The sequence below is a fragment of the Anolis sagrei genome, chromosome X (assembly GCF_037176765.1).
Source record: "Anolis sagrei isolate rAnoSag1 chromosome X, rAnoSag1.mat, whole genome shotgun sequence".
In the NCBI taxonomy this organism is placed as follows: Eukaryota; Metazoa; Chordata; class Lepidosauria; order Squamata; family Dactyloidae; genus Anolis; species Anolis sagrei.
Genome location: NC_090034.1, coordinates 8079671 through 8093437, shown reverse-complemented (window position 1 = coordinate 8093437; position 13767 = coordinate 8079671). Strand labels below are relative to the sequence as shown.

Genomic DNA, 13767 nt, shown 5'->3' with positions numbered 1-13767 from the left:
TATTTTCCTAGTTTCCAACAGACCTCTCAAACTCTGAGAATGCCTGCCATTTGTTGTTGTTGTTCATTCGTTCAGTCGTCTCCGACTCTTTGTGACCTCATGGACCAGCCCACGCCAGAGCTCCCTGTCGGCCGTCACCACCCCCAGCTCCTTCAAGGTCAGTCCAGTCATTTCAAGGATGCCATCCATCCATCTTGCCCTTGGTTGGCCCCTCTTCCCTTTACCTTCCACTTTCCCCAGCATAATTGTCTTCTCTAGGCTTTGCTGTCTCATGATATGGCCAAAGTACATCAAAGTACATAGTACAAAGTACATCAAAGTACATAGTACAAAGTACTATGCCTGCCATAGATGTGGGCAAAACATCAGGAGAGAATGCTTCTGGAACATAGCCAGACAACCTGGAAAACTCACAGCAACCCAGTGCTTGCAGCCATGAATGCCTTTGACAACACATTAAGTCTGTTATACTCCGAACCTTTGAAAAAAAAGACCTCTACTTTCCCAATTCAGTAACAAGGAATTGGAGAATTTCTTCATTTTGGAAAAGTTGTTTCATATAGGATAAAGGTTTAGGAGAGGAAAAAATAGCATTTTCCACTGAGCTTTATGGTTATAATATTACTCCTTTATTGAAAGAGAAGGGCACAATCCAAAGAACCGGGCAGGGAATTTAGTTCATCAGGAAGAGAGATCTCAAATCACTCCCTGCAATCTTGTTTTAAAGTTTTAAAACTTTTCTCCCATATTACTCCCCACCACTATCCATACATTAAGATTCATAGCACTTCCACAGCTGCTTGAATAGTAAACAGAGTGTTATTTCCAAAAACTGCTCTTACAACTGGAGGAGTATTTCTATACTTGTGCAAATCCTTGCTCTTTCGTCCAAAATGCCATTTCACATACTCACCAGCTGGTATTCACTCCTGCGGCTAAAAGCTTCTTTGATCCCAGAATCCTTCCACAGACCAATCAAGGCAGGCACATACAGCTGGAACAGAGAGGGTTCAATGGGCATCCCAGCCCTGTTTTCAAAAGCCATCAGAAACATCCCATGCTTCTCATTCTCGGTGTACTGCCAAGGAATGCCTAGTTTGTCCCGTGCATCAACTAGAACCTTGCAGCCCTGAAAAAGACAGAAAACACACATTCAGTGATGTTCAAATACATTATAATATGACATTTGGGGCATAGTATTTAGTATTTCAATATTGACTACTGCCAATCTCACAGGACAGGACAAAGTGTCTAATGCCCTTTTGTCTTCCCCTTTTTTCAACTATCAATATCTAATTACTGCATATATTTGGGGACATGACAGAAGCCTCCCAGAAGGATGATAAAAACATCAAGTCATCTGGGCGTTCTCTGGGTAACATCCTTGCAGACGGCCAATTCTCTCACACCAGAAGTGACTTGCAGTCTCTCAAGTTGCTCCTGACATGACAAAAAAAACAACAAAAACAAAACAAAAACCTGCATATATTTGAGTATAAGCCAACCCAAATATAAGCTGAGGCACCTAACTGTATCACAAAAAACAGGGAAAACGTATTAACTCAAGTTAATACTCCAGCCCAACTCCCTTCACCAGGGCAAGAAAATGTAATCAAACCCCTCCTGACAAAGAGCCATCCAGCCATAGATATAGATATGATTTACACACACACAAATATAGTATCATAGATTTGAAAGGGACCCTTAAAGAAGGACAATGATATCTTGCATGTTCCAGAGTAGGCAAACCAGACACTCTCCACATGAACACTGACAAAGAAACAACAAGAAATACTGTTTACCTACAAGCATCAAGACATTACATAGATTAGAAACCAACACTTTCTCATTACTCTGTTTTCCATATCAAACGGACTGGGCCACAGCAATGCGTGACAGTTATAATTCAGTAACAAAAATAGTGTCACACAGTATTATGTATGTGTCAAACACAGTGTTTCTGGACACCATAGACCTGGCACTTACAGAATTAAAAGTATCTTGCACAGTCCCACATATTTCGTCATTTAGACACAGGTTAGTAGTGTAAACATCAAGATTACTGGAATACTGAATGAAAAGAACAGACCCCACGAACAAAAGAATCTTCACTTTACTTAGCCTACGAAAACTTAATCCATCGACTTAAGCGGAAAGTCTTCGTATTTGTAGCTGCATTTATGCCTGCAATCTAGAAGACGACTTTCTGGCTCCAAGTAAATCCCAAGAAATGGAAAAAAAGGCTTAAGAGGGTTGTCTTGATGCCGTGACAGTGAAACCTTGAAGGTGAAAACTGATTTGAGGCGAGACGGAAATTGATATGAGATACTTACTGAAAATGTATTATCCAAATTAGTACATACACTGCACGGCAACTTAACAGATCAAGCAAAAACCTATTTGTAAATTAACAACTCTAATTTGAAATGTATTGTTGAAGGATAAATAAAGAACAACACTCAAAAACAGGGGAATTCCAGACAAGAAACAATCAGGGCCAGTTAATCACCTCCCAACAAAGGATTCCCCCAGGCAGTAAGAAGCCAGATCTTGAAATTGGTAGGCCATTGAATGCTAATCAAGGTAGCCAATTGAAACATTCACACCTATGTCAAATAGAGAAGAGTTCTTTCTCCCACTCTGGACATTATTCCACAGACATATAAACCCCATTATCCTAGTTTCCAATAATGATGATGGTGATGATGGTAATAATAATAATGATGATGATGGAACTTTGAAAAAGGAGGCGGAATCATAGAATCAAAGAGTTGGAAGAGACTTCCTGGGCCATCCAGTCCAACCCCCTGCAAAGAAGCAGGAATACTGCATTCAAATCACCCCAGACAGATGGCCATCCAGCCTCTGTTTAAAAGCTTCTAAAGAAGGAGCCTCCACCACACTCCAGGGCAGAGTTCCACTGCTGAACGGCTCTCACAGCCAGGAAGTTCTTTCTCATGTTTCTTGTAGTTTGAAGCCATTGTTTCATGGCCTAGTCTCCAGGGAAGCAGAAAAAAAGCTTGCTCCTTCCTTCCTGTGACTTCCTCTCACGTATTTATACATGGCTATCATATCTCCTCTCAGCCTTCTCTTCTTCAGGCTAAACATGCCCAGCTCCTTAAGCCGCTCCTCATAGGGCTTGTTCTCCAGACCCTTGATCATTTTTGTCGCCCTCCTCTGGACACATTCCAGCTTAGAGTCAATATCTCTCTTGAATTGTGGTGCCGAGAATTGGACACAATATTCCAGGTGTGGTCTAATTGGATACAATATTCCAGGTGCAGAGGGCCTGATTCCGGCAGCCCAAGAATAAGCCATTAGAACCAATGCCATCAAAGCCAGAATTGAAAAGTCGATGTCAGATCCCAGATGTAGACTCTGCAAGGAAGCAGATGACGCAATGGATCACATCCTCAGCTCCTGCAAGATTCCGCAGACAGATTCCAAGCAGAGGCATAACACCATTGTTCAGATGATTCATTGGAACCTGTGCCACAAATCCCATCTGACTGCAACAAAGAACTGGTGGGATCACAAGCCAGAAAAAGTTACAGAAAATGAACACGTCAAACTCCTCTGGGATTTCCGAATTCAGAGTTTTGAAGCACAATACTCCTGACCTGACAATCGTGTTAAAAAACAAAATACGGATTGTCGATGTCGCAATCCCAGGTGACAGCAGGACTGGAAAAGCTGACATGATATGAGGATTTAAAGATCGAACTGCAAAGACTCTGGCACAAACCAGTAAAGGTGGTCCCAATGGTGATCGGCACACTGGGTGCAGTGCCTAAAGACCTTGGCCTGCACTTAAACACAATCAGTGCTGATCAAATTACCATCTCCTAGCTGCAGAAGGCCACCTTACTGGGATCTGCACACATTATTTGCCAATACATCACACAGTCCTAGACAGTTGGGAAGTGTCCGACATGTGATCCAATACAACAACCAGCAGAGTGATCTTGTCTGCTGTGGACTCATCTTGTTGTGTTTCAAATAATAATAATAATAATAATAATAATAATAATAATAACAACAACAATAATATACTGCTAATACTGCTAATTTGTGTTTCAAATAATAATAATAACAACAACAATAATATACTGCTAACAACACAAATATATTAAAAACCAATCCAACAGACCTCACAAAGTCTGAGGATGCCTGCCATAGATGCAGGTGAAACATCAGGAGAGAATGCTTCTGGAACATGCCTTACAGCGCGGAAAACTCACAACAACTCTCTAATTTACAATGTTCAGACGTTCACCTATAATTTTAACACTTGAAAGGCTCATTCCCCCAGAAAAATGTATTATGCATTCATACATATATAATTGATTAAGGCTGCAACACAATCATACCCATTGAACAGAAAAGCCCATTGTATACAGGTTCCAGATAAAGCAATATAGGATTTCACTGCAATGTTCAACTCAGATGAATTTCTCTTGTTACAGGTTTTTAATGTATTTGTATATTCCTTTGGATAGTCTGAACTAACAAACTCCATGTATCTGAATTGGGGACACCTGGCTCGATAGGAGTACCTGTGGAAAAGTTATTGAAGTCCTCGTGGACAGGAAGGTGAACATGAGTCAACAATATGATGTGGCAGCTAAAAAAGCCAATAGGATTTGGCCTGCATCAATAGGAGTCTAGTGCCTAGATCTAGGGTAGTTATACTACCGCTCTATTCTGCCTTGGTCAGACCACACCTAGAGTCACACTGTGTCCAATTCTGGGCACCACAATTGAAGGGAGATGTTGACTAAGCTGGAATGTGTCCAGAGGAGGGTGACTAAAATGATCAAGGGTCTGGAGAACAAGCGCTATGAGGAGCGGCTTAAAGAGCTGGGCATGTTTAGCCTGCAGAAGAGAAGGCTGAGAGAAGACAGGATGAGGGTCATGGATCAAGTTGTGAGGGGAAGTCATAGAGAGGAGGGAGCAAACTTCCTTTCTGCTGCCCTGGAATTGGAAGCAGGAATATCCTTTTAATAAGTGTTTCTGGAATTGTTTTTATACGAGAAAGAAAGGAGATTCCATCTGATCACTGGGGAGAACTTCCTAATGGTGAGAGCTGTTCATCAGTGGAACTCTCTGCCCCATAGTGTGGTGAAGGCTCCTTCTTTGGAGGCTTTTAAGCAGAGGCTGGATGGCCATCTATTGGGGGTGGTTTCAATGCAATTTTCCTGATTTTTGGCAAAATGGGGTTGGACTGATGGCCCACGAAGTCTCTTCCAAGTCTAGGATTCTATGATCTCTAAGACTACTGTTCCTCATTTTAAAAACCTATGTTAAAACTTAGTTTCAATTAACAAGCAAATCCACCGATAGGTTGTGAGTATTTACTTAAAGCAAAGCAAAACCGACGTTTGGAAAGCTAGGATAAATGCTAGGAAAAAATACAAGTCTAACCACTGCCTGCACTGGATGGAAAAATAAATTTTGGATTGTGGTTTACTTTCAGCACTTGCAACTGTGCCTTCTCTGTAAAGACAGATATAAAGGGAAAACACAACAGTAAACAAGGCAAATTGCCTAATTGACACTTAAGTATTACTAATATTTTCCGAAAGCATCTAATGTCTGTCAGAGTGAATGAAAATCTATGATTAACTTTGTAATAGATCATATATAGGCAATCTTTGCTTGAAAACTAATCATTTTCAGGGGAGAGTAGTGGTGGGTGTAATGAATGAAATGAAACGTTATTTATCACCCACCGTATCTCCCTGAAGGGACTCAGGGCGGCTTACAACAAAACACACCATGGCAAACATTCAATGCCTACAATAATATACGTATAAACAAATCACTAAACCAATTAAAAACAGCTCAATAAATTTATTTATCGTGTCAGTGCAACCAGTCGATTATATTACATTTCTAACAGAACAAAGCAAGAAACAAAAAACAAAACAAAACCAGAGAAAATACAAAATGTGTGAGTTTGGTAGTTGATTAAATGTCCTTTGACCAGTATCTGGCCACTTGGAGTGCTTCTGGTGTTGCTGCAAGAAGGTCCTCCATTGTGCATGTGGCAGGGCTCAGGTTGCATTGCAGCAGGTGGTCCGTGGTTTGCTCTTCTCCACACTCATATGTCGAGGATTCCACTCTGTAGCCCCATTTCTTGAGGTTGGCTCTGCATCTCGTGGTGCCAGAGTGCAGTCTGTTCAGCGCCTTCCAAGTCGCCCAGTCCTCTGTGTGCCCAGCGTGGAGTCTCTCATTTGGTATCAGCCATTGGTTGAGGTTCTGGGTTTGAGCCTGCCACTTTTGGACTCTCGCTTGCTGAGGTGTTCCGGCGAATGTCTCTGTAGATCTTAGAAAACTATTTCTAGATTTAAGTTGTTGACATGCTGGCTGATACCCAAACAGGGGATGAGCTGGAGATGTCTCTGCCTTGGTCCTTTCACTACTGCTACTTCCCGGCGGATGTGAGGTGGAGCTCAATAAATTATAAACCAATGTCAATGAATAAGAAGCCGCATATTCCACATAATTACTAATATATTAAATCCTTGAAATCTCATTTAATATCTCTAAAATTAGGCAAAAATTGTTGGAGGGGAGATGGAGAGCAGCAGATAAACAGAGCGGATGCTAGCAGCTAGGTAAGGCGCATATAGATATACCTAGTCCTCCTCTCCATAAGCTAAATTGCATAGATGTGTTTTTAATAGCTTTTTAAAGGAAAGGAGGGAGGAGGCCATTTTTAACACTTTAGGGAGTGCCAGAGGTGGGGAGCAATCACAGAGAAGGCCCTCTCTCGCTCCCGCCAGCCATGCTTGAGACAGGAGTGGAACCGAGGAGAGGGCCTCCTCCGCCAACCACAGTGCTCATGTTGGTTTGTATACAGAGATGCGGTCTTTCAAATAGTCTGGGCCTGAACTGTTTAGGCCCCAGTGGTTCTCAACCTTCCTAATGCCACGACCCCCAACCATAAAATTATTTTCATTGTAATTTTGCTACTGTTATGAATCGTAATATAAATATCCGATATGCAGGATGTATTTTCATTCACTGAACCAAATTTGGCACAAATACCCAATATGCCCAAATTAGAATACTGGTGGGGTTGGGAGGAGGGACTGGTTTTATCATTTGAGAGTTCTACTTGCTGGGATTTATAGTTCATCTACAATCAAAGAGCATTCTGAACACCAATGATGGAACTGAACCCATCTTGGCACACAGGACTCCCATGACAACAGAAAACACTAGCAAGGTTTGGTGGGCATTGATCTTGAGTTTGGGAGTTGTAGTTCACCTACATGATGGATCTGGACCAAATTTGGCACAAATACTCAATATGCCCAAATGTGAACACTAGTGGAGTTTAAGGGAAATAGACCTTGGCATTTGGAAGTTGTAGTTGCTGGGATTTATAGTTCACCTACAATCAAAGAGCATTCTAAACCCTCCAACAATAGAATTGGACCTAACTTTCCACACGTAACCCAGATGACCAAGAGAAAATACTGTGTTTTCTGATGGTCTTTGGCGACCCCTTGGACACCCTCTCGCAACCCCCCAGGGGTCCCGACCCCCAGGTTGAGAAACACTGGTTTAGGGCTTTATAGGTAATGACCAGCATTTTATATTTAGGCCGGAAGCAGATTGGCAGCCAGTGGAGCTGCCATAACATTGGAGTTTTCCGCTCTCTGTACGTGGCTCCAGTTAGTAATCTGGCTGCCGATCTCTGAACCAGCTGTAGCTTCTGAACTGTCTTCAAAGGGAGCCCCACGTAGAGAGCGTTGCACTAGTCCAAACGGGATGTGACCAAGGTGTGGACTACCATAGCCAAGTCTGGCATCTCAAGGTATGGGTGCAAATGGCGCACAAGTTTTAATTGTGCAAAGGCGCTACTGGCCACCACCGGCACCTAGGGTTCCAGGGTCAACGATAAGTCCAGGATCTCCTCCAGAATGCAAATCTGCATCTTCAGGGGGAGTGCAACCATGTCCAACACAGGCTGTAATCCCATACCCTGGTCTGCCTTCTGACTGATCAGGAGTACCACTGTCTTGTCTGGATTTACTTTCAACTTATTAGCCCTCATCCAGTCCATCACTGCTGACCGGCACTAGTTTAGGGGCAGGACAATATTATATGTACATGCATATAACTTGTAAGCCGCTCTGAGTCCCTTTCGGGGTCAGAAGGGCAGGATATAAATGTCGTAAATAAATAAATAAACATCTTTGGCATAAAAATGGATGATTGAATAAATTGTAATTAGATTAAAACATGGATGTAACATTTCTAAAATTAAAACTACTTAAAAAATATAAATTGATTGAAAAGTTAATGCAATGTTCACTTTTATGTGTGCCCATCTATGCATGAGCCTTAAATCCTTCTGTAGTCATAAGGTGCCTTTTTTTCCATGTCTGGCGTATTGTGAAGGCGCGCTGTGTCCCCTTCTGGGGGTGAGAAGGAAGCGATACAAACATGTGAAATAAATAAAGAAATAATACATATGTTCACTTTTATTATGTGTATAGATGTGCTTTGATTTGTATTGTATTATGCTGTGAGCTGCTTTTTTTGGTCCCGTTAGGGAGAACAGCAGGATATAAATATTTATTATTATTATTATTATTATTATTTCATGTCAGGAGTGACTTGATAAACTGCAAGTCGCTTCTGGTATGAGAGAATTGGACATCTGCAAGGACGTTGCCCAGTAGACGCCCGAATGTTTTTTGATGTTTTACCATCCTTGTGGGAGGCTTCTCTCATGTCCCCGCATGGGGAGCTGGAGCTGATAGAGAGCTCAACCTGCTCTCCCTGGATTCAAACCGCTGACCTATTGGTCAGCAGTCCTGCCAGCACAAGTGTTTGCGCCGCCTGGGGCTCCAAAAGTGCCAGTGACATCACAGGATAATACCAAGTCACTTTCAGAGCCAATTTCTATACTATTACAATTTTCAATGTATTTTTTTAATCAGGGGTAACATCTGTCTGCTGTAAACACAACCAACTAAAACTATATAGGCAAACAGATCTGGGTTACAGACTGCTATCTACACTACTGTTAACTTACTGGAGGACATACAGGATACAGACATAAGGGATTAATAGATAATGAACTCTTCAATACTTCAATAAATATGAATAAACTAAGTTTATTTTTGCATTCGCTTTTGCAGAAAAGCAGCAGATGGATGTTTTCCTTCAATCTTGCATGAGATTCTCAGTAGCTTCTCATGCTAGAACATATCTGTAAATTTTGCAAAGTCGCAGAGTGGTACCACTCCCTAGAAAAACACTCTTTCCAAAGCCAACATTCTGGAATCTGTTTGCTTCCAATATTCAGGGTTATATTCTCTGCACCATGGAAAATCTGGATTCCTGCTGTTCTTTAAAAACAGGTTTCTAGCCCCGAGGGTGAGAGAGCAAGACCAGAAAACAAGTCTGAGCAGTTACTAGGGTGTGTAAATGCTGCTCAGCCCCCTATTCCTTCAGTTGTGGCTTCTCTTTTTTAAACAATCCACCTTCAGTGAGGCTCTAACCTTGCCCGCCTGATGATATATGGCTGAAATACAATTTATTCTGAATTCTACAAGCAACAAGGCACAGGAAGTAGCATAACAAGCTCACAAGATTACTAATATTTCTTAGTGCTGGACGATTCTCAACTGCTTTTAGGGTATATGTTTTAATGTTTACTTATTGTCTTATTAGATTATTGCTATTTTAGTTGCACTCAGGAGCCCCCGGTGGCACAGTGGGTTAAACCCCTGTGCCGGCAGGACTGAAGACCGACAGGTCACAGGTTTGAATCCGGGGAGAGGCGGATGAGCTCCCTCTGTCACCTCCAGCTCCTCATGCGGGGACATGAGAGAAGCCTCCCACAAGGGTGATTAAAAACATCAAATCATCCGGGCGTCCCCTGAGCAACGTCTTTGCAGACGGCCAATTCTCTCACACCAGAAGTGACTTGCAGTTTTGCAAGTCGCTCCTGACACAACAAAAAAAAGTTGCATTCAAATCTTTAATTCTTTTATTGTAAGTTTACTGTTGTTATTGTGCATTATTCTGCATTGTTTTTGATGTGTTTGCACTTACCTAGGCAATGAATGTTTGCCTTTTTGTGTGTGTAAACTGCCCTGAGTCCCTTTAGGGAGACAGGTGGTCTAGAAATAAAGTATTATTATTACTTGTTTTAGCCAAAGTTGTGCATTTTTAACTGTTTATTTTAATTGCTTGTTTTGTTTTATCTTGTTGTTTGTTTCATTTTATGTTGACACTGCACAAGGCATTGAATGTTTGCTTTTTGTTTTTGGAAGTGGCCCTGAGTCCCCTTGGGGAAGAGAGAGGGCGTGTTAAAAATAAAGGTTTTTATTTTATTTTACTAACACAAAAACACAGTACGACACAGCAAACCGAGATATATATGCTGGATTTTGTATCACAAAATCACAAGTCAAACATTTCCCAAGCGTCTAGGACTGTGTGATGTATTTTCGAATGATGCGCGCAGGTCCAAGCAAGGTGGCCTTTTGCAGTTGACAGATCGTGATTTTGTCAATGTTTATTGTTTTCAAATGCTGAGAACTTTTGGTACGGCACCCGGGGTCCAATTACCACTGGGACCACCTGTACTGGTTTATGCCAGAGCATTTGTAGTTATATTATTATTATTATTATTATTATTATTATTATTACAACAACAACAAGATTAGTACACAGCAAACAAGATCACTATGCTGGCTGTTGTATTGGATCACACGTTGGACACTTCCCAAGTGATGATGATGATTATTATCATTATTATTATTAGAAGTGGAGTGGTGTGCTCCCTGTAACCAGCTCCTGTTAGTAGAACTCCTGTTATCTTACATAAATAAAAATGTAATGTTCGTTTGTGGGATTAGCATAAATCAAAAACCACTGGACGAATTGACACCAAATTCAGACACAAGACACCTATCAGGCCAACGAGTGACCATCACTCATAAAAACACAGAAAACACAGCAGAAGGGACTTAAAAAGCCAAAAAAAAATCACAACACATGCGCAAAACCATATATATATATATACAAACACAAATATACACACGTATACACAAATATGTACACACACAAAGCACATATACACAGACTGGGCCACAGCAACGCGTGGCAGGGGACAGCTAGTAACACATAAATACAACACATTTTTTAGCCTATAAGGCCCTAATTGGTTTGGGCCCAGCCTACTTGAGGGACCCCATCGCATTCTACGAACCCACATGAGCCCCAAAATCATCAGGAGAAGCCCTTCCTCGGTCCTGCCATCGTCACAAGCATGATTGGTGGGAACAAGAGAAAGGGCCTTTTCGGTGGTGGCTCTACAGCTCTCGAACTCTCTTCCTAGAGAGGTATGATCCGCCCCCTCTTTATTGACCTTTTACTCTCTAACTTGACCTTTTGATGGCAACAGGCATTTCCTGAATATCAACAATAGGCAATGGCCAGATACATACTAGTACCAGTAATTGTATATTACTGGAATGTTAGTTCAGACCGGCAACATTTTAACACGGCTTAAAGGAAATGGATCTTTTTAGGACCCTAGAACAAGTTTTAATGGATAACCATAATGGCCTGAGGGTCAGAGAATTTTGTAATAGATTTAATGGTATGATGTTTCAATTTATTAATTTGGCAAACTTGGCTTATGTAGTGTGTATTTGTGTTTAGTTTTGCTTATATGATGTTTTTTGTTGTATTTTTATGTGATGTAATTTTGTCATCAATTTTTTTAATTGTACACAACACATAAGGGTGTGGGTGAACTACAAATCACATAATGCCAGGTTAACCCTGAAATACTTCATCAGGACTTAAAGCTTGTTATGTTCGCAGTAATTGCATCATCGGTGGGGTTCGGTGTGCTCTCTGGCTGTAGGGTAAACTACAACTCCCACTATGGGGAGTCAGTCCCCTCAAACTCCTCCAGTAGGCTGAGTTAGTCATGGGGGTTGTGTGTGCCAAGTTTGGACCAGGTCCACCATTGGTGGAGGTCACAGTTTATTTGGTTGTGGGTGAACTAAAACTCCCAGAAAGGAAGGTCAGTTCCTTCCAAACCACAATCTAATTTTTTGGCATACGAGGTATGCATGCCAAGTTTAGTCCAGATCCATCTTTGTTTGTGTTCATAGTGCGCTCTGGATATAGGTGAACTACAATTCCTATAAATCCATTCAGTATGTTTTGTTGGTCATGGGGGTTCTGTGTGCCGAGTTAGTTCCAGGTCCATAGTTGGAGTTAAGAGTTCTCTAAGACTGCAGGTGAACTATATATCCCAGTACCTACAACTCCTATAAATCATAGTGAATTCTCCCCAAACCTATCCAGTATGTTCAGTTGCTGATCAATTCCTCTGTTTGCTGTATGCCACAGAGAATAGGAAAGGGTTAAGGGAGAGGCCATAGGTAGAGTCATGCAAATTCCACACCAATGGAGAGAGTAAGGAACACTGGGATGCTTGTAGTGGAAGAAACACATAAAATCTAGGATGGAACTGTCCCCGAATGAAAACTTTCACTTGGGTGGTGGGCAGTGTGGTGTTTGTGGAGGACATTGACAGAGCTCTTGGCGCTCACTATAACCTGCAATGTCATTGGAGGGAGGACCTTTGGTGTCTCCTGAGCAGTGGGAGCTATAGTTGTTTGTGGAAGCAGGAGCTTGTGTGTGCAAGTGGACACCCCAGCCACATATACACCTACATATTTTCACTTTTATTATGTGTATCTAGATATATAGACAGACTTACTTTGATTTGTATTGTATTTTTTCGTGAGCTGCTTTGGGTCCTGTTAGGGCAGTGTTTCTCAACCTTCCTAATGCCACGACCCCTTAATACAGTTCCTTATGTTGTGGTGACCCCCAATCATAACATTATTTTCATTGCTACTTCGTAACTGTCATTTTGCTACTGTTACGAATTGTAATGTAAATATCTGATATGCAGGATGTATTCTCATTCACTGGACCAAATTTGGCACAAATACCCGATATGCCCAAATTTGAATACTTGATTTTGATATTTGGGAGTTGTAGTTGCTGGGATTTATAGTTCACCTACAATCAAAGAGCATTCTGAATTCCACCAATGATGGAGTTGAACCAAATTTGGCACACAGTTCTCCCATTACTAACAGAAAATACTAGAAGGGTTTGGTGGACATTGACCCTGAGTTTTGGAGTTGCAGTTCATCTACATCTAGAGAGCACTGTGGACTCTAACAATGATGGATATGGACCAAACTTGTTATAGATGCTCTATGTGCCCAAATGTGAACACTGGTGGAGTTTGGGGAAACTAGACCTTAGAATCATAGAATCAAAGAGTTGGAAGAAACCTCATGGGCCATCCAGTCCAACCCCATTCTGCCAAGAAGCAGGAATATTGCATTCAAAGCACCCCTGACAGATGGCCATCCAGCCTCTGCTTAAAAGCTTCCAAAGAAGGAGCCTCCACCACACTCTGGGGCAGAGAGTTCCACTGCTGAACGGCTCTCACAGTCAGGAAGTTCTTCCTCGTGTTCAGATGGAATCTCCTCTCTTGTAGTTTGAAGCCATTGTTCCATTGCGTCCTAGTCTCCAGGGAAGCAGAAAACAAGCTTGCTCCCTCTTCTCTGTGGCTTCCTCTCACATATTTATACATGGCTACCTTGACATATGGGAGTTGTAGTTTCTGGGATTTATAGTTCATCTACAATCAAGTAGCATTCTGAATCCCACCAACAAGAGAATTGGGCCAAACTT

The 13767-nt window shown here is 41.7% G+C and overlaps 1 protein-coding gene across 1 annotated transcript in view; it reads right to left on the bottom strand.

The window, feature by feature from the left end:
- Positions 1-13767, bottom strand: part of LOC137097873 (guanine nucleotide-binding protein subunit alpha-12) — a 39915-nt gene that overhangs the window by 21602 nt on the left and 4546 nt on the right. The window contains exon 2 of the mRNA XM_067473184.1: positions 914-1129. Coding sequence (XP_067329285.1) covers positions 914-1129 — 216 coding nt within the window. The remainder of the gene's footprint in view (positions 1-913; positions 1130-13767) is intronic.